The sequence below is a fragment of the Blastomyces gilchristii genome (assembly GCF_000003855.2).
Source record: "Blastomyces gilchristii SLH14081 genomic scaffold supercont1.19, whole genome shotgun sequence".
NCBI classification, from domain to species: domain Eukaryota; kingdom Fungi; phylum Ascomycota; class Eurotiomycetes; order Onygenales; family Ajellomycetaceae; genus Blastomyces; species Blastomyces gilchristii.
Genome location: NW_003101664.1, coordinates 233,439 through 253,229, shown reverse-complemented (window position 1 = coordinate 253,229; position 19,791 = coordinate 233,439). Strand labels below are relative to the sequence as shown.

The 19,791-nt window shown below is 40.0% G+C and overlaps 6 protein-coding genes across 8 annotated transcripts; 3 read left to right on the top strand and 3 right to left on the bottom strand.

Annotated features, from left to right (window-relative positions):
- Nucleotides 1-209: 209 nt before the first annotated feature.
- On the top strand, nt 210-594 carry BDBG_07427 (uncharacterized protein; the record flags this gene model as incomplete). The annotated part of the gene is made up of 3 exons (XM_002621979.2): nt 210-225; nt 299-388; nt 500-594. The coding sequence occupies 3 exons, from the start codon at nt 210-212 to the stop codon at nt 592-594; spliced, it is 201 nt and encodes a 66-aa protein (XP_002622025.1).
- Nucleotides 595-741: 147 nt separating this feature from the next.
- Nucleotides 742-4,063, bottom strand: BDBG_07426. 2 transcript variants are annotated; one of them, XM_031723082.1, is made up of 3 exons: nt 3,757-4,063; nt 3,318-3,533; nt 742-3,207 (listed from the first exon to the last, which is right to left on the bottom strand). In XM_031723082.1, the coding sequence occupies exons 2-3, from the start codon at nt 3,500-3,502 to the stop codon at nt 1,548-1,550; spliced, it is 1,845 nt and encodes a 614-aa protein (XP_031580168.1). In that variant the 5' UTR covers nt 3,503-3,533; nt 3,757-4,063; the 3' UTR covers nt 742-1,547. The 2 variants fall into 2 exon arrangements, with proteins under 2 accessions (XP_031580168.1, XP_002622024.1); XM_002621978.2 differs by having other exon boundaries at nt 776-3,207; nt 3,592-4,063.
- On the top strand, nt 3,906-5,674 carry BDBG_07425 (DNA damage response protein). Its single transcript, XM_002621977.2, has 4 exons — nt 3,906-4,313; nt 4,379-4,403; nt 4,552-4,789; nt 4,881-5,674. Exons 1-4 carry the CDS (start codon nt 4,304-4,306, stop codon nt 5,112-5,114), a joined length of 507 nt encoding a protein of 168 aa, XP_002622023.1. The 5' UTR covers nt 3,906-4,303; the 3' UTR covers nt 5,115-5,674.
- On the bottom strand, nt 5,258-8,367 carry BDBG_07424. Of its 2 annotated transcripts, XM_031723081.1 has the most exons (6): nt 8,025-8,367; nt 7,842-7,945; nt 7,652-7,702; nt 7,447-7,594; nt 6,621-7,391; nt 5,258-6,553 (listed from the first exon to the last, which is right to left on the bottom strand). In XM_031723081.1, the coding sequence occupies exons 2-6, from the start codon at nt 7,924-7,926 to the stop codon at nt 6,079-6,081; spliced, it is 1,530 nt and encodes a 509-aa protein (XP_031580167.1). In that variant the 5' UTR covers nt 7,927-7,945; nt 8,025-8,367; the 3' UTR covers nt 5,258-6,078. The 2 variants fall into 2 exon arrangements, with proteins under 2 accessions (XP_031580167.1, XP_031580166.1); XM_031723080.1 differs by having other exon boundaries at nt 7,842-8,367.
- On the top strand, nt 8,273-12,390 carry BDBG_07423 (PQ loop repeat protein). The gene is made up of 3 exons (XM_002621975.2): nt 8,273-8,755; nt 8,824-9,081; nt 9,183-12,390. Exons 1-3 carry the CDS (start codon nt 8,685-8,687, stop codon nt 9,754-9,756), a joined length of 903 nt encoding a protein of 300 aa, XP_002622021.1. The 5' UTR covers nt 8,273-8,684; the 3' UTR covers nt 9,757-12,390.
- Nucleotides 8,879-11,758, bottom strand: BDBG_07422 (uncharacterized protein). The gene is made up of 2 exons (XM_002621974.2): nt 10,678-11,758; nt 8,879-10,594 (listed from the first exon to the last, which is right to left on the bottom strand). Exons 1-2 carry the CDS (start codon nt 10,886-10,888, stop codon nt 10,251-10,253), a joined length of 555 nt encoding a protein of 184 aa, XP_002622020.1. The 5' UTR covers nt 10,889-11,758; the 3' UTR covers nt 8,879-10,250.
- Nucleotides 12,391-19,791: the final 7,401 nt, after the last annotated feature.

The following is a 19,791-nucleotide window of genomic DNA, read 5'->3' as shown; positions in this document are numbered from 1 at the left end:
ATCGAGGCTTATGTAATAATCTAACCCTTTTAGGATCTAGCGTCGGACAGGAACCTTGAGCCAATCTCTGCAAGCATCTTCACACAATCTTCGAAGGCTGCTCCAGTGGAGAAAGTCGTTTTCTGAGAAGAGGATTCGTATTCTCTCTACTAATCTACCCATCCACTTATCCAAAGATATACCTAGTTCCATCTACAGCAGCTTGCAAAATGGGTGGAAGAGAAGGTGAGTACTGACTTCGCTCTCACTGGGCTCCCTTCCCCCGCCTGGGTACTGATATTAATTAACTCTTGTCTAGGCGGAAAGGCGAAGCCGCTCAAGGCTCCTAAGAAGGAGAGGAAAGAACTCGATGAGGATGATCTTGCATTCAGAGAGAAGCAGAAAGCTGGTACGGGCGACCCTAGTTCTAAAACTTTTCACGATGAATCGCTAGTCCCTTCTGGCACAGACTTGGACCTTGACTGTGCGACAAAACACAAATAACTAACTTCGTTTCCAGACGCCAAAGCCAAAAAGGAACTGGCGGATAAGGCGAAGGGCAAGGGGCCTCTGAACTCGGGACAGCAGGGAATCAAGAAGTCTGGGAAGAAATAAAGAGAGCAACATCCCACCAACACACGTATTCACACACATATCTACATCCATCAGCACCACCGGCCCGCTTGATTCGAACGAGATGAGGGCAGCTATATGAGGGACGAGCGTCAACTTCATTGCTTTGTGTGTGTGTGTGTGTGCTACAAAACCTTCAATTTACGAATAAACGAAATAGGTCGAGATCTGGAGTGATGGATAACGAAATGACGTCCTCTACCTTCGCGCAAGATACCCCTCGCAGTCCAAAACCGGTTCGACGCTGAGAGTACGGCTTCTTGTCTCTGCGAAGGGATATATTTTTTCTCTTAATTTTTAAACTTTTACATCTGGAATATCAAACATACCTTTTACCAATTCACATCCACCAGCAATCATCTTGATAGGGAACGAAGCAAAGTATCATATATACAGCGCGGCATGACGGAATGGGATAATAGGGTCATGATAAATCGTAGTTTCTCGCATGTACAGGGAGGAAAGGAGTTGGGAAGCCAGGCAAAATATAAAATAAAATGTATCATGGCTGTTTCTCTGGAGCCAGAAACAAAAGTGAAAAATGAAAAAGTCACGAGACGCAACAGACCGAGCAGCAGAGCGCCAAAGCAGCTAATAGCGCCCTTCTTATACTTATTGAAGAGTGGGACGAGATAAGAAAGTCAGAGAAGCCAGAATGGATGAATGGAAAGAAAAAACTGAGAACCCCTGGAGCTTCGTTGGCTATCAAGGAATAGATTACCAAAAATGTAGCCAGGTTTGGAGAAAAGGTATCATCTGGCCCAGCCATCATTTTTTTTTTAAAAAAAAAGAGAGAGAGAGAGAGAGAGAGAAGCAAAGCAAAAGAAAAGAACCAGAAAAAGAAAGCCGGTTCGAGGGCGGGTTGGAGTGCAAACGAGAATCAAGAAGGAAAGAAGGAATAATGAAACATGGTTAAGGGGGAGCCAACAAATTCCTCAGTAATCCTCAGTAACTCGTTTAACCCAGATACTCGACGGTTGATAATAATCATCTTGATCCTGCTTCTTCCTCGCCCTCATAAGCTTCATCCCCACATCATGTTCCTCCTTCCTAATCTCCGTAAGTTCATTGTTCAAGCTGCTGACCGATTTCTTGACCTCGCTCCTCGTCGCCAGGTCATACGCGATGGAGCTGGGTTGTATCACCTGCGTCAACTCATGGAGGATCGTGTTAATATTCGCCTTGCGCTGGCCGAGGTCGTTGAGCCGAGCCTCCATTGCCTCGATGCGGTTTTCGGCTTCCATCTCGGGAGGGCTGCGGGGTAGTGTCTTTGCGGATGATGTTGTGATTTCTGATGGTGTTGGTTTGCGCCTAGTGGCTTTGACGAAGGTTCGTGATGATATAGTTTCTGTCCTTTCCGTATGAACGGCAGGGAGGGCCGGGGCGTCTTTATCAGCTGTTTGAGCGCGTGGTGTTCCAGGAGGACTGCTTGGTGCTTCAGTTGTTGCATATGTAGTCGCGCTGAAACGGCTCGATAGCTGTTGTTCTAAAGTTATGTTTTGGAGCCTGGCAGTAAAGTCCCAGTTGGGAGCTTCGGGTTGTGTTGCCCGAGGGGTTTCGGATTGTGCTGGTGTCCCGCTGTTTACGGAATGAGAAGCAGGAGTTGAAGGAATTCTGGTAGATGCTGGGGTGTTGTTGGCTGCTTTTAATGGAACAATGGGTTTAATGGTTGGGTCATCAGGCACACTGCCTGCGTCTCTCGATTTAGATACCGTAAGAGGGGCATGTCCGCTAGCGGCATCATTGCGAGGGAGCGGTTTGCGTTCTACACCAGAGGCACTATATTTGCGAGGTTGGGTTTGAATACTTAGCGGTGGTTGTGGTTGGGGTGTTTTCTTGGTATCTATGGGTTTAACGATTGCTGCTCGTCCGCTTGCACCTTTCCATGGCTCTCGAGGGCGGGGTAACTGAGCGGGATCAGCTTTATCATTCTTATCAGCGTGGCGGCGCCCCTCCATCAACTTCCTCCTCGCTTGATTCAACTCTTTCCCTTTGGCTAGAAGATTAAACCCTTGTTTAGATGATTGTTTGATCGTCGGACCCTGCTGAGGAACAACGGCTCCGGGCCTGGCTTGCGCTACCTTGTCTTTCTCGTCGTGAGTGGGTTCTCCAGAAAAATCGTCCCATCTCGTACGCCGGTTCGATGCCTGGCTCGGAGATATTGGATTTAAGGTTGTAGATGGCGGAGACGATGCATGTGATTGAGATGGCGCGTGTACTGCGCTGGGTTTGCGATTAACATCTTTGAACGTTATGGGCACAGCACTCTGGAGCCCGCCTTCTCTAAGAGGTTCTCTATAAGGCGCTCTTGGAGGCGGAAACCGCGGAGGGTCATCGTCTATGGGAGATACGTCAGGACTCTCATGATGGCCAGTGGGCGCAAATACAGGAGAATCTGGCGGCGAAATATCGGTATATTGGCTCTCGCGGAACTCCGGTTGATAGACCTGGGAATTTCTTCTTCTTGGAGGCACGTTATAATCGGCTGACGACATGTTGCCTTCTACATGGGAATCGCGTTTTGAATATATAGAAGATGGTATTGGCGACCGGGAAGGGAGGTTTGATCTGCGCGAATCCGGCTCCATCGGCTTACTGACAAGTTCAGAAATGATGTATTAGTTTTAACCACTGTGCCTCGTAATGATGTCAATGTATAAGGATGTGGAAAAAGAGGCAGAGTTATAAAAACTGGGAATGCTCACAACGGCAATGGTGGTAGGCCTGGGCCATCGTCGCGATCACGCTGGTTGTAGTCGGGGTGGCCCTGAGGGTTAGTGGGAGAATTGAGAGTCGTCATGGTCTGCAGCGTCGTATTGTCGAGCGTAGTAGTTAGTAGCACGGGATTCCCAATCACGGGCCCTCTAGATCGTAGGTTTTTCTTCCACATTGTTGGTTCAAACAAGTATTTCTCTTTTGTCCTGCAAATTTGGTTAGAAAAGATAAACTGCAGTGTTTCAGGAGGATACCAGAAAGTACAAGAAATCGCCGGTTGCGGGCGCACATCTCTACCCCCGTAGGGGGGTTTCAATTCACGCATTTCTCCCGCGTACTATGAAGCAATGGCTCCAAGCCCCAGACCACAGAATCCTTTAATTTGGAGACAGACTGACCCATAGTGAGGATTATGCACTCATACCATACCTGGATATTTAGCCAATCACGGCGCGCAAAAAGCCCAAATAGCAGCCTATGACAAACAGCTATTTGCATGATTCAGCCTGCGGCCCTGCAGGCTGGGCTAAAATTAACTCAATTTGTCCAACAAAGCACTAATAAATCACAAGGGCGGCCAGTGTGGTGGTTCACGATGCGGAGTCAAAACTGAAGAAGTTGAGTAGATTACAACCCGATGCTAGACCCTTTAATGGTAGTAGTTTGTCAATTACCCAGAAGGTGTTGAAGCCCTCGCGATATATAGTTAGTTTCCATGGTAAAAGCTGGATGTCAAATGCTTGCCTTGGTTGCTCCCGAGGTCCACCTGAGCCCCAGTCTTGTCGCGGCCCCGTTTCAGGTCAGCCCCACGTGATATGGCTCCGTTGGTTGTGGAAGTTCCAGAAGCGAATCGTGGCGGATCCCATACCAATGTTGGTTCAACTTGGTTGCTTCAACTTGCCTTCCGACTTCCACACCAACAGTCAAACTCCCGATTTGCAGCTAGCTCTTGAAACTCAGTGCCGAGTGCTAGAGAATGGCGACAGGTATGTCCACAGCTGGCAGTAGTATTGGCTTCGACTTTGCTAACTCCCTCACTCCTCTCTCCTAGATACAAGTCCGCCCGCTGCTGAGGTGTAAGCTCCACCACCCACAGACCATCTTATCCCCAGCCCAGTTCAATGAATGGCCACAATCCGGAGACAACATAAAAACGCATGCCAACATTTAAATTGGAATTAACAGTAACAAAATGAACCAAATAAAAATCTAACAACAAACTAGAGCCTCCATCGCAACCCCAATAAACCTGGTCCTCCTCTCCCTCTTTGTCCTCCTGGTCTATTTCCACTTCCGCCCCCGAGAACCTCTCGTCCTTCCAAAAGGCCCACCACCGGTCGTCTTCCGCACCTTCACCCCAACAACCCTCCTCCCATTCAACGGCAAAGATGGTGCCCCTGTCTACCTAGCTGTTCGCGGACGGGTCTTTGACGTCTCGTCCGGGCGCAACTTCTACGGCCCAGTAAGCGCATTGACGACTAGATAGATATATATATATATATATCGTACAAAAACAAATCTAAACTAACCAATCCGTCACTCGTTACGTACAGGGCGGCCCCTATGAAAACTTCGCCGGCAGAGATGCCACTCGCGGGTTAGCTTGCCAGAGCTTTGACCAGGAAATGCTAACGAAGGACCTCAAGGGCCCCCTGGATGATCTGAGCGGGCTAGATGCGGATCAGATGGACAATTTGCGCGGTTGGGAGGAACGCTTTCTGGAGAAGTACCTTGTTGTTGGCAAGTTGGTTGCGGAGGGGGATCCGGAAGCGCCCAAGTCCGATTGAGAAGGTTACCTCTCAAATTGAGCTGAACGAGTGAGCGGAAAAATGGGTCCGTCTTTCAAATGACCGATATCATAGCTTTCTCTCTTGTGGGCATACAAAATGGACTGTCACTGTTTGCCGGGGTTTTTTTTTTTTTTTTTTTTTTTTTTTTTTTTTTTTTTTTTTTCTGGTTGACGACACCGCGGGATATATACACCAAATCAGAAAGCGACGTGGCAGAAGCAACGCTGGTTCTCGGTCTTGATGAGAGGGTTAACAAGACTCAGTTTTGAGTACATTCTAGGCAGCATATTATGTTCATCATTCAAAAGAAATAGCTAGGGGAAGCAGAGAAACCGCTGATCTGGTGACTAGTCGTATTATGAAATATACAAGGTAGAAACGGGGCTGGGTTAGATGTATGCATTGCATCAAGATCATGAACAGGCATTTTCATGAACATTCAAAGGCGACAACGAAGAATGAATATATTAATATAGGAAAATATCAAAATCAGAAGCCCTTCCTTTTGACTCGAAAGAAGATTTAACATATAATCTGCGTTTTTTTGGAAAGCACAATAGCGTAGCCAAACTCAAAATGTACGCGGGTTCATGGTAGAACAGCTGCGGGGTTTTTTCTCTGTAATTATCATTTTGTTTCCTTTTCTCCTTTTCTCATTATTTTAGTAAATTATACATATATAACTGCCGATTGTTCCATTTCAGTTAACCATGACAGACAGACGAAACAAGATGGAAGGATAAACTGCAAACTGCAGAAATACATACGTATGGGAAACGAATATTTTGACAAGGTGGAGAAAATAGAACAAGCGACCAAAAAAAAAATCACAAGAAAATCAAAAGGAAAAGACCGCGTTAGACGTTATTTCAACTAAGACAACCCCTATTAATCCTTCTGCAGAGCACCCATGCTTTTCACTCCTATTCCAGGACAGGGAGGGGGAGTTTGAAGTGTTTCTTTAGAGTTCATCGGTCACTCGCTTTACACCCTGGGAAGCCTTTTCCTTCACAGTATCAGCGGCCTTCTGCCCTTCCCTCCTGCCACTCAGCGCTCCTATTTTCAGCTGGTGTAAGACCCACTGCATACCACCTTGCAATCGAGAGAAGATCGTTGCCTCCTGTGCGAGTTCTCCATAGCGGAAGAAATCAGCGTTCCGCTTCGCTTCCTCGCGCAGTCTATTAATATCCCAGCTCTTATGGCCTTTAAGACCGTATGACTCGAGATATTTTTCCAGATCAACCCGGGGCCAAGTGTCAAATGCAGCATCCTTGGTTGCAGCAGCTTCCTTTGCCAAATAGTTCGTGACGGCAGCGAAGTCTGCTCCACTGGTTTTAGAAGCCTGCTCGTATGCGGATTTTGCCCTTCTCATGAGTTCGTCGCGGGTGTATTCAATGTTTCCCATCATTTGCTGATGCTGGGAGGACAGATATTTCCTAAATGACAGAACGTTAGCGTTTTGCCTACAAAGCTTGATAAGAGGAAGGAGCCATTTGCTCGTACCCTAAATTCTCCTTGGTCCAGGTATCAAAAGTCCAAGCAGAGTATCCGGTTATTGCCTTGTGCCTGTTGAGGCGTACTCTGGCGAGGAGTTCATCTCGTTTCGTCGCCTGCGGCACCGGTACACCACGCGCATCCAAATAAGCCTTGAGACGTGAGTCAGACCATTTATTAATGGCAGAATTGAACATATCTTCCGCTTTCAGTTCTGCGTCCTCCGTCGCGCGAGCAAATTCGTTTCCAGCATTTGAAGTCGCTGCACCAAATGCACTTGTGAGAGAAGCAGTGGGGTCTTGCACCAAAGAAGCGCGATGTTTGCGCGCAAGGGCAATAAGCTCGTTGCGTTTCGAACCCTGAGGGACTTTGATGCCGTGCTTATCGAAAAATTCTTTGAAGTCAGATTCTGACCAGGCGTTGAACAGGGCTTCCGATAGGGTTCTCTGAGCAGCCTCAGCCGATGAAGAGGCAGACGAGGCAGCACGTTGAGATTCTAGACCAGCAATACGTGCGTTTCGACGTACGCTAGCGATCAGCTTGTCTCGAGTTGTTGGTTGGGGCACATTATAGCCACGGCTGTCGAGGTATTCCTTTAAGTCCGATTCTGACCATTGCTCGTAAAGCCAGTTCCCAGGGTAGAGTGTTGTATGTCCAAGCTTTTGGGCAATGGCTTCGTAGTTTTCTCGTACTGCTGCCAATAGCTTATCACGTTTGCTTGACTGTGGGCTAGCAATTCCATGTCTGTCAAGGAAGGTTTTCAATTGGGAATCACTCCAGCTACATAAATGGTCAGATTAATGTTTAGCCTAGCAAGAATTTGAGAAACGCATACGTATCAAAAATCCACTCTTTCGCATCTCCCAGAGATTCGGATACATGTTCTGCTGTGTGCGTGATAGGAATGTGGATCCGCGACTCCCAATTCGATTTTACCAGTTCTTCAAGATCCTTTCTATCAGCCGGCGTGGGATATGGGATATCTGTAGAGACATTAGTCAACTGTCTTTGGTTTTATCAAGATAGTGAGTGGAACTTGCCATGGTCAGAGAGCCAACGTTCAAGCTCTGTTTCGTGCCATCTGTTGTATACTATAATAATTTCATAGTTAGTTCTTTGTAACTTGTAGCAGGTTCGTAGTATACCACAACTTATAGGCGACAAACGAGAACAAAACAAGCGCAACACAGAGCGCGGCACATCTCAAACAGCATCGGGTTAAGACCATACCAGCTTTACTGAACCAGTTCCTCGAACCCGCCGTTTCTGTCACGGCTAAGGTGATCACAAGGCCCAAAGACCATGAGAATCTCATGTTGGTGTTTCAATGAACACTACGCGATATCAAGGGTGCAGTAAGTCAGTGATCACAATAACAGTGTATGAAAAGCAAAAAGGATTGGCCTGAAATACTCAATTACTCAATGTAGAGCAATACAAGGGCCCTTTACGTTGCCAACTAACAAATGACCTTTTTGATGGAGTTAAGTTAACAAAGAGCAGGCGACATCATCTCTGGAATATATGGGCAAAGACGAAAAAGCAGGTGTTGGGACCCCTATGACACTGGTGTGACGTAGTGGATGCAAGACCTAATTTTATGTGTTGGCCCTGCCTTGCAGCTGCTTTCCTGAAAGATAAGTTGAAGGTATGCACCAAGCCTTTAAAAAACGTTGTTTCATGCCTGCTAGATCATCTTCATTGGCAGAACAGCTCTCTTTTGGATTGCTCTAAAAGCCAATGAAGAGATAATTGAGCATGAAGCTGTAGTAAAGTTGCTCTCCTGGCGTCTAGCGATAACCTTCAGATAAGAGATTATGTAATTACTTTGGCGCTCACCACAAGCCAATCAGTGTTCGTACATGCTGCATCTGACCAGCGCTTGACATGACCGCATGTGTTGGGCATCATCTCTCTCACCGTGTTCGATTTATTCTGCTCATCAGCCTCTGCGACATAATGATGTGACAGATATCCGTTCGAAGAAGCACGTATACGTTGAGACTTCACCTTATCCGTCACTAGAATCTAGAATCCCAGTTGCCTGACACCAACATCCTCAAGAAGCTCATCATGAAAGAGACAATAACCCCCCATTGCAAGGCGCTGGCATCGCCAAATCCTTGGAATTTTGCTCTTTCGCTGTAAGTATTAGCTAGTGTGACCCTGAATTTTAAGGCCCTTTCACTGACATATGATGTGCTTATCATAGATGTATCCTGTTGGGCATTCTCCTCTCATATCTACCTCAACATTACAGAATTATATCGCGACGATCTTCCTTTGGAATATCCCCATATTTTATTCTATTAGGAACTACATCGGGGACATTTTCTTTTGCAAATATACTTGTGCTCCCAAGAAGTGGAGCGGACATTGCTTGCTGCAAAGAGATTAATGGATTCTCCTGTTTTGCTGGGCTGTTGGGCATATTGCAGGTCGGGGTCCAAGCGCTTTGCTTTACAATAATGTGAGATGAAACCGTACCTTCTTATCCGTATTCCTCCCGCCAAAAGAAGATGGATACAACTTAGTGGCTCATTGGATATACTAAAACGACCGAATATTTAGCCTTTTCCTTTTTGTCATTTACTTTCCGCGCTCGACCCCTGCCATTCTTAGCAAACCCTCATCCCCCTCCTTCAGAATAGCCCTCATAGTCGCTGCAATATGCATTCTTCAGACAATCGCAACGGCCGTCGTTGTCATAATTATTGTCGTTGCACATTCAGACCAGCGTCAATTTTGCGCAAATATTTTCGGCATCTGCGCAGCCGTCCTAGCGTCCATCCAGTACTTTCCCCAGATCTATACGACCTTCCGTCTCCGTCGCGTCGGTAGCCTGAGTATTCCGATGATGTGCATCCAAACCCCAGGTAGTCTAGTTTGGGCGGCTAGCCTAGCAGCACGTCTGGGTACGGAGGGCTGGAGTTCATGGGGGGTGTACGTGGTCACAGCCCTGTTGCAGGGAACGTTACTCATTATGGGGATCTATTTCGAGTATGTCAATCCATCGAAAGCAGAGACCGATGTAAGCCCCGGGGATGCTCCGGGAACGGAATCTAGGGCCAATGGGATCGTGGCTCATCGCGACAACGAGAACCATCCTTCCGAAGAGACCCCGTTGCTGCAGAGCACTGGCTAGCTTTATGTGGGCATTCGATTTGATACCTATATAAATTGATGTGTTACTAGCTTAAACACTCCATATAATACCATTTTGTACAGAATCCTTCGTTCTCCGTGGTTTCCCTGCGCTATTTCTTTGCTTGCTTTGAGCATGGCACCGCAATGATACAATGCGAAAAATAGCTCGGATTTATCCAAGACAGGAACAAGTGCCTCATCCATTTTTCTCTAGGACGTAATGTCGCTTTTTTCCATTGACAATTTTGGTCAGTTATTCAACGAACCAACAACCCGCAGTAAGGAACGCCGAAGAATAAAAATGGAGACCGCCCAGCAGAAGAAGACCCATCGAATTAAATGGAGACCGCCCATCAGAAGAAGACCCATCGAATTAAAAGCGGACCAGTCCATGCCATGTGAGAATCCATCTTCAACAGGTAAAGCATAACTGCTTGCCCAATCTCTTTAGCACGGATCTCTCATCCAAGATCACTCCCAGCAATCCTCGCATTATTTCCCTCGATTCTTGAATTGCTCAACTTCTTCCTCCAACGATCTAAACTCTCCCTTGTTATCAAGTTGAACATAAGCCCTATCATACCTCTTCTCCATATCCTCGTTATGCTTCCTTACATCCTTCTCAGTTTCTTTTTGTTTCTTTTGGTCCTCAGGGCTTAGCTCCTCTTTCGAAGGACGTTTGGGATGCTGCGGATCGGCGCCGCTGTGTTGATATTCGTCACTAAGCGTGGGATGAGCCTTGTTGGATGGAATCCGGTGCTCGAACTCTTCTGAGAAGGATTCTGGTTCCGAGCGCTCGGGAGGTGGTTCATGTTTGCGGTGGTAATGTTGGTTATCTTTGTACATATGGGATCTGGTTAATTATCCAAATTCCTTGTTGGGATTTGTAAGTGTGGAAAAGCGGGAGGGAGTCACTCACCACTATCATCATCCCCGCTACCATATGCGGCGCCCTTCTCCTTCCCCTCTTTAGTCGATGACGCTTCGGAATTGGCATATCTTCTTACCCCCCTTCCATCCTGGAATCCAAGTTGATATGATGCCGTCGCTGGCGAGAACCACTGCGAAGAGGTGGCTCGTGATGGTTGCAGCCTCAGCCGCGGGATGACTGTTCGGGGTAGACGATGCATTCTGATATGGCTTCTTCTCCCTTGTTTCGGGTTTTTGTTCCACAGCCTATGCTCTTTAATTTCCGACTCCTGCAACCCTCAACGTCTCGAGACAATAAATATGTTCGCGGGCAAGGGAGTTCTGCGCCGAAGGCTTCTTACTTCTGATGGAATTTATGTAGCTGTTGGAGCTGGGTAGAAATGTTGAACGAGGTTGGAGATTCAACAGGGGATTTCTGTTTGCTTTTTACCCTTCTTTCTACTCGAGTCCACAAAATAAAAAGAGGATCATCCGGCGGGTATGGTTCTGTATCCTGCACATATGTGCTTGACGTTAATACCAATAACCCCCATGAGGTCAAGTATTTACCTAGGATAGCTGGCCTAGTTCCCCGGCAGTGACGTAGTGTATGGAGCAAGAATCGTTGCTTTATCAGGTAGACCTTCCCTGGCTCTGTTTCCCTGTGTAGTGAAGTGCGTAATAAAGCTGAGTACAAGCCCTGAATAATTTTTCCTATTTGAGAAATATTGGGGCCCCTCCCTTTCTACCCCCAATATATATGGTAGCAGTGACGTCAGTGTTGGTATCACATTCATGAAGTACTACTGTACGTTGAGACAACATATATTAAGGTACATGGTTCTAACATGGAACGCCACACTCCAAAGGGAATACTAGACATTCAGCTAAACGGGAGCGAAGTATCGCCAGATATCCTATTAAGTCCCTGGGTAATGAAACGCCATCCATATCAGGAGGCAGTGACTAAGGTGCCCAGTTCCCTCTATTCGAAATAGGAGATTGTTGGTAGGAAAGGGGCACTGTAAACCTATGAAATCGTGAGAAGTAGCAAACTTTACCAGACAGATCTGTGTTCACAAGCAATGACGTCACTAGCAGGCATATTCAACATTTCTTTAACGATCTGCCCCAGCGAAACTAAAGGAATTCTGAAGTCTTTGAGATTTCATATGTTGCATTCCGTTTCTGACTCATTGCCATACATTGATTTCCCTAATATTTCAAGTCTGAAATCTCAACAGATTGGAGAAAGGAGCGTTTCCCTCGACATCTAGCCTAGGGGGAGTTTGTCCTCCACAGCACCATAAGCCATTCACCTCATCTTAATTGTAAGCCGCCATGCTGCGATAAAAATCTGCAATTGCTTTACACGAAAAGTCTGTCGCTATTTAAGCATCTCTCTGGAGTAGTAGCCGGGAATCATGGCATACGCTGCTCATCTGCGAAGAATGTTCGGCGCCTGCTCCTGCGCCCGCTCACCTCAACTTAAAGTATACGGGGAGCAAATTGGCGACGGTTGTGCAGGAACCGAGGAAAGATGCAATAACTGAAGACCTGGGTGACTTTTACGGGCAAATATGCTATGTTTCCATCATCCATTTCGCCGGCTGAACTACAGACTCAGGGACGAATGAGTACACAGGTAGTGTTGCTGGGGAATCAGTTTGTGGAGCCAGAATACCATATCTCTCTTCTCTCTATTTATCTCTCTATTTATTATAGAAAAACTAACTTTTCCATGCAAAAAACACTGTAATGTGACATCATGTGCACCTTCATCAAAAATATTTGAATGCTCAGATCTGCTCTCCGGCTCATACAGCTCAGGTCAATCTTCAATCTTCAATCTTTTTTTCATTCTACTCTTTTCATACATTCTCTATAGTATTTACATTCTTTATACTCTTCTCTGTGTTCATGGCTGCTAAATGCCCTGTAACATGATCTCATGTGATGTGCATCTCTTTGAATTCATGAATGAGATTGAACAGCCAGCTCTGCAGCCTGTACAGCTCTGATTAATCTGATAATGGTGATAGGGGTGATACAGGGTGAAAGAGGGCGGTAGAGGGGGTAGGGGTAGAGGGTGAAAACGGTGGTGGTGGTAGAGAGAGTAGGGGGTGAAAGGGGTAGTAAGAGGGGGGTAGGAGTAGAGGGTGGAAGTGGTAGAGAGGGCTGCGCAAGCAGCAAACGAGCGTAAGCGAGCGTTTGATGCTTGTACAGTACTTATATAATAATAGCAATCACTAACTAAATAAGTGTGATGCAAAGCTTGCTTGATTGAAGATTGCTAGCTAAGTGAGAAGGAGGATTATTAAGCACGGGCCATAGTTAACTAAGTTAAGGTCGGTCCGACACTACTAGGTAAAAGTTATGGATAACAAAAAAGGTTATCTCAGCGGGCTCAGACCCTCTGGCTCGGTTTGAGCGGGTTGCAGCATTATTAATCCAGCATGAGTCCTAGACTGGCCGCCGGGACCATGAATTTCACATTTGGTCCCATTTGATCTGGTCTCATACATTTCTTGATGTGAATCCTGCTGAGACTAGTCATTAAAAAAACATGTAAAGTAACTATATATGAGATCTTAAAATGAAATCATGACTTGAAAAAAATGAGAAAGTGATCTCATTTGATTTCATTTAGTCTCATTCTTAATATAAAGTTACTATTTTTAGATATTTTAAGATTTTTTTTAGACTATTTTTAATTTTTTAAAAAGTAATGCTTTTTAATAATATTTAAATAAGATTTAAAGTTATTTAAAGTAATAAAAATAATTTAAATTAAGAAGTAAAAATTATAATCTTATTTAAAAAATATAATAAGAGTAAATAGTAAGTCTCACTGAGATAGTATAAGATTACTATTTAATATTAAAACTGTATAATGAAATTAGTTAAATTAATAATAAGACTATTAAAAAATCTGATTCTGATCTCAGATACAGTATTATATCTTCAGCTGTGTCAAGACTCTGCTGCGGTTTTACATAGCTTATTACTTTTATACAGATAATTTCATCTTATCTGAACTGATTTTCAATCACTTTATAACATTATTCAGATATATTATAGAAAGATCTGATTAATAAATATAAGAACTCTGCTTTTATATAAGATTAGTAGATTACTCTTTCTTAATAGTGAGATACTACTGAGATATCACTCTGACTATTCTCACTTATAGAATAAGAGAAGAGTATTCACTTATTATCTATATAAAATAGCTAGATACTGACTTCTTATTAAAAAAGTCAGTGATTCATTTTTCTACTACTGAAATATATATAAGAGTTACTGTATTTCTTATATAATTTTCTTAGTATACTAAGTATTATATCTGTGATATTCTTATAATAACTCTGTAGTCTATAAGCTCACTATTTAAGTAAGATAGTTAAGCTTATTTATATAACTTTTTAAATAACTATCTCTATATAACACTGTTAACTAGTCATCACTTTAATTTTATTATGTTACAATTTGAATCACTTAATCTGATTATAAGTTTGAATCAGTCAAGCTCTAATAGACTGATATAATCTTATATATTTATACTGAGACTGATCTGATCTCACTCTCTGAAAGAAACTCTACATTATTCTCTAGAGTGTATACATCTCTATTTTAGCAGAAATCTGAGATTTCTGAATCTGCTACATACTTTGACATGAGTTCTTTAACTGTTCTGTTATTATCACAGTCTCTACACATCTATGTCTATTATGAAGATAGAGAGATTAAGATCAGAGATTCTCTAAGATATAAGAAAAACATATTATCTGAATTTCACAGCTTTATTCATATTCTTGAACAGAAATTCTGTCTTAATCTGAGCTAGTATAATACTTATAAGATATAAGTAATATACACTGTCAACCTTCTTAAAGACATCTCTGTAACTACTTGAGTTATTAAGAAGAGAAAGCTTGAGTGTACTGAGATTACAATAACTTAAGAAGAATTTAAGAACTTTCTACTAAATTAAATTGAAGATTACTGTAACTGCAACTTCATAGTAACACAGTAGTTCAACTTATTATATTAATAAGATAATGAGAATTCTTTTAATTTCAATATAAGATTTGAAGAATATTAAGAGAAATTGACTGATGATTTGAATCAATTAAAGATATAGCTTTATCTTATAAAGCTGACTTATAAGATGTGAACAATGATATTACAGTATCAGAGTTTATTAATTAATTACACTGAGCTTGTCAATCTAGCTTCTCAGATCTATTTGAATAATCAATTCTCTGAGAAAAAGATTAATAAGACTTCTTCTAAGTAATTAATAATAAGATCTAAACAGTGCTGTGACAGCTTCAGTATAAAGAAAGTAAAGAAGAATTTCAAGTATTCTGATTCTTTACTCACTGTAAAGAAATATTAAAAAAGATTTGATAAAGATCTCTATTTTAACTGCAGAGCTGATAATCACTATATCAGTGATTATAAGAAGTCAAAGAAGAGAAGAAACTGAGAAGATATTTTCTTAAAGTTAACTTCTCTTCTGACAAATATATTCAGAGAAGATAAAGAAGAGAAAGAAATAAAGAATTAATAATTCTTATATCTCTAAGTCTATATTACAATCACAATGTATATCTTAAATAAGAAGATACTAGTAAGATATCTACTTAACTCTGAGATGAATATTAACTTCATATTCTATTTCTTTTCTTTAATGAAGAATTGAAAGAAGATAGATCTGTCAGATTATACAAAATTTATTAATGAAATAAAATATCACTGTTTTAATATAATTCAAGTAAAGTGTGTGATCACAGACTTAGAAGAAATCTTTAAGAAGAGCAGTCTGCTTCTTTATACAGTTAATATTATAGATGAGAATATTATTCTAGATCTTCTATAATTGAGAGAAAACAATTCTCTCATTAACTGAGTTACTCAGATGTGACAGTACTGTCTCACTAATGAAAAGACAGTGATAGAGAAATCTGAAGAGTTTCATTGAAAGAATCTTAAGAAAAAGATAGAGTTGATATACTGTATAGTAGATAACTGAGACTTAAGAATAGATGAAAAAGCTATCACTCTCACTGTAAGATTAGCAGCAGTATTCATTATTAAAGACAGATATATATAACATCTTTTTACAGATTATAAGAATGTCTTTTCAGAAAGAGAAGTAGTGAAGTTTTCTGATACTAAGATATAATATAAGATTTATCTTGAAGATAGTATAATAGTATTATACAGATCTCTTTATAACTTATCTATAAAGAAATTGAATATTCTGCATAAATATCTTGAAGAAGCATAATTAAAGAACTGAATATATTCATTAAAGAGTTCAGCAGAAGTATTCATACTCTTTATACTTAAGAAAGATGATAGACTACATCTATGTGTAGACTACAGAGGTCTTAATAAGATAATAGTTAAGAATTACTATTTATTACTGTTAATTAATAAGATGATCAATTAATTATCTAAAGTAAAGATGTTTACAAAGATTGATATACAGAATATCTATCATAGAATCAGAGTTAATAAAGATAATATTTAAAAAATAACTTTTCATACTAAGTACAGTAATTTTAAATATCTTGTTTTATCTTTTAATCTTTATAATACTTCAGTCATCTTTCAGATCTATATAAATAAGACACTGTAAGGCCTTGTCAACATCTTCTGTATAGTATATCTGAATAACATTCTAATTTTCTCAAAAACAGAGAAAGAATATAATACTCATGTTTAAGAAGTATTAAGTTACTTAAGACAGTATTAACTCTATATAAATACTGAAAAATGCTCATTCTACATGCAGGAGATTGATTTCTTAGATTATATTATTAAGATAAACAGCATTTCAATGAATAGAAGCTGAGTCTCTGTCATTAAGAACTGATCAGTGCTGTAAACATACTGTAAGATGCAGATGTTTTTAGAATTTGTAAATTTCTATAGATAATTCATTTATATATATTCATAGATTACTGCTTCTCTTACAGATCTGTTAAAGAGAAGTGTGAAAGACTGAAAAATATAACTGTTTACTCTTACTCAAGACACTGTGCAGATGTTTACAGAATTGAAACAAGCTTTTACAGATATTACAATACTGAATCACTTTAATCTCAACTTACTCAGTCAGTGTGAGACTGATATATCTGAGAATGAGATCTGTGAAATCTTTTCACAGTTGATATTAGAGATCTTTCAATATTGAAAGAATTAGAGAATAATCATCTCTAAAGATATAGATAATGAAATATCTGTAAGAGAAGACTTTTTCACAGAGTCTATAAGATACTGTGAATAAAGATCAGTGATCTTCTTCTTCAAGAAGTTATCACTTATATAGAGAAGATATAATACTCATAATTAAGAGATATTAATAATTATCAAATTCTTTAAGATCTGATGATATTATCTTCAGAGTAGTAAGTACTCAGTGTAAGTTCTCACTGATTATACAAATCTGCATTACTTCTTGACAATAAAGAGCTTGACAGAATATCAAGTCAGATGAGTGAAGCTGCTTTCAAAGTATAATTTCTATATTTAATACTATTTAGATCAGCTTAACTCTGCTGATACATTATTTAAATAATCTAATTATAATATTGTTAATGCAGAGAAGAATTCTATAAAAGAATCTCTGTTATTACTACAGAAGAAGCTGACTGCAGAGAGTTAAGATTCTCTGAAGCTCAGAAACAGTGCTGATAAGACAGCTGTATAACTCAGTATAGAAGGTGAAAGAAAATCTGAATCTCTGTAGAGAACTGACACTGAAGATCATGAGCTTCTTGTATCATATCTTATAATTATTGAATTAATAAAGAATGAAATGATCTACAATCTTTCAATCTGACTACTTTTGAAATTTATTAATAAGTTATAGAAGAGAGATATCTCTACTGTAGCTTAAATTCAGAAGTTAAAGAAGAAAGAATCTGATTTGAACTTGAAAGAGACAGACTCTGAGTAGAACAGTACTGCTAAGAAATCAAGTCACTGATAACTAGAAGAATATGAACTTCTACTGCTGAATGATTCAGTCTTTATCTCTTATAGCAGAGTGATGTGTCAGAAGTTATTAAGAATTTATTATAATAATTCTTATATAGAGCACTTCAGATTAGAGAAGACTGAGAAGCTTCTAAAATATAAATATATTTAAAACAAGCTTCAGACAGATGTTAAAGAGTATATTAAGACTTATAATATCTATCAAAGAATAAAAATTCTGCAGTATAAGCAATATAGTGAGTTGATATTACTGTCTGTTTCAAAGAACTTATAACAGAATCTATTAATGAATTTCATAGTTAATCTGCTGAAGTTGATAAGAGTTAAAGAATATGACTTAATTTTGATCATTGTTAACTGTTTTATAAAGATGATTAAATATATTTTTATTTATAAAAAGATTAAAGCCTCTGAATTGACTGATCTATTTTTAAATATCATCATTTATAATTATAATACTTTAAAATTATTGATAACAGATCAAGAATTTCTCTTTATCAGCAAATACTGATCAGCTTTTTGTTATTATCTTATAATAAGACATGTAAGAGGCCTACGCCGAATAGATCAGTATAATATTGATAGGTCTTATATAACAAAGATAAAAATGTTAAAGAAGAAAAGAAAGAGAAAGTGCGAGAATTAGCAATCAAGGTGAATATTTATACATGTATGTGGTGATGTATGCAGTGAAGCTTCAGAGTGAAAGAATATGCATGTGTTCATAGCAGCTGAGAATCAGTGATCAGAAATGATCAAGAATCAGAGTGTATACTACATGTGTTCATAGTAGCTGCAGATCAGTGATCAGAAATGAAAGAATTTATAAAGTGTAATGAAATAGTCTATATGATTAATCAGATGCAGTTTATCACATTAACTCTCTCTTTTCAGAAGCAGTTCTCATCAGTCAAGAGCTGCTGTTTCAGATAACATGAAACTCAGAGTTCAGATTGATTGATTATAGCTGACTTATTTCATAAGATATTATCAGCTACAGCTGCAGAATCTCTTATTAAGAATATCTTCAATCTCTCACTCAAGCTCATTATCTTCTTCTATGATGTCTGGCAGTTGTCAGTCAGAAGTCAGCTGAGAAGAGAATGAATCAATGACAGTATAGCAGAGTAAGCTTATATGAAATACATTATGAATCTCTGATAATGTGTTAAGACAGTAGTTATAACTATCTAGAACTTCTATCACTTTATATCTGATATGACAGTAGTCTAGTGTATAAGATGAATATGTGATTTATATATTCTTGAGATTCAATTACATAAGATCTTCTATCTTATACTGCTCTGCAGAATCTCATCAGATATTGATTTAATCTTCTTAATCTTGTTTCACAGTTGTCATGAAGGCTTCTGCTCAGTCATAGATGTCTTAAAGCTTTATTACTATATTATCAGCAATCTGAATCAGACTGCAGAGATTCAGTGTAAACTATATAATCTCTAGAAGATTCAACACTTTCATGTGATATTCATGTGTAAGAAAGAATGAGCTTATATCTGTTAAAATAACATCTTAACTGTTAATAGCAATCTCTGTGTGTAGAAGAAGATTATATTAATCATCTTATAAGTGATTATAGAACTTATGAAGATAATTCTTTACAGTCTGAATTATTCATTCTGATACATTATCAGTCTCAGAGTGATAGACAGTTGACAGATAGTGTGTAATCTTGAGAACTTGACAGATTCTTATTCAGAGAGTACTCATGAATTGACAGCTCTGATTTAATACTATTAATCTCAATAACTCATGCATCTGATAGAATGAACTCTGTAAGAAGACTTCAGCAACTTGTTCAGCATTTATCTTATTACAAGATTTCAATATTACATTCTTACTTAGTCAGTCAACAATGATCAGAATGTTTCTATAACTCTTACTCTCAGATAAATTAACAGTGAAGTTAATTACTATATCTTATCAGATTCTATCAGAGATATTAAGTGATTTCAGTAGATCTTTTCTACAGTTCTTTTATAAGATAACAGAAGAATAGTGATTGCAGTTTCAGACAAAGTATCTGATACTGTTTAATATCTCAGAGCAGTAGAATTCTCAGAAGATCATTCTATACAGTTATTCATAG

Bases quoted from the DNA above. Each gene is read 5' to 3' on its own strand.
- BDBG_07424 (XM_031723080.1), bottom strand. From the start codon at position 7,926: ATGAGATTCTCATGGTCTTTGGGCCTTGTGATCACCTTAGCCGTGACA. The intron at 7,392-7,446 runs GTATGCGTTTCT...CCATTTATGTAG, and splicing joins AAAGAGTGGATTTTTGATAC to CTGGAGTGATTCCCAATTGA. The intron at 6,554-6,620 runs GTACGAGCAAAT...TCTGTCATTTAG, and splicing joins TGGACCAAGGAGAATTTAGG to GAAATATCTGTCCTCCCAGC.
- BDBG_07425 (XM_002621977.2), top strand. The intron at 4,404-4,551 runs GTAAGCTCCACC...ACAACAAACTAG, and splicing joins AGTCCGCCCGCTGCTGAGGT to AGCCTCCATCGCAACCCCAA. The intron at 4,790-4,880 runs GTAAGCGCATTG...CGTTACGTACAG, and splicing joins GGCGCAACTTCTACGGCCCA to GGCGGCCCCTATGAAAACTT.
- BDBG_07423 (XM_002621975.2), top strand. From the start codon at position 8,685: ATGAAAGAGACAATAACCCCCCATTGCAAGGCGCTGGCATCGCCAAAT. The intron at 8,756-8,823 runs GTAAGTATTAGC...TGCTTATCATAG, and splicing joins TGGAATTTTGCTCTTTCGCT to ATGTATCCTGTTGGGCATTC. The intron at 9,082-9,182 runs GTGAGATGAAAC...CCGAATATTTAG, and splicing joins GCGCTTTGCTTTACAATAAT to CCTTTTCCTTTTTGTCATTT.
- BDBG_07426 (XM_031723082.1), bottom strand. From the start codon at position 3,502: ATGTGGAAGAAAAACCTACGATCTAGAGGGCCCGTGATTGGGAATCCC. The intron at 3,208-3,317 runs GTGAGCATTCCC...TGAACTTGTCAG, and splicing joins GGCCTACCACCATTGCCGTT to TAAGCCGATGGAGCCGGATT.
- BDBG_07422 (XM_002621974.2), bottom strand. From the start codon at position 10,888: ATGCATCGTCTACCCCGAACAGTCATCCCGCGGCTGAGGCTGCAACCA. The intron at 10,595-10,677 runs GTGAGTGACTCC...ATATGTACAAAG, and splicing joins TAGCGGGGATGATGATAGTG to ATAACCAACATTACCACCGC.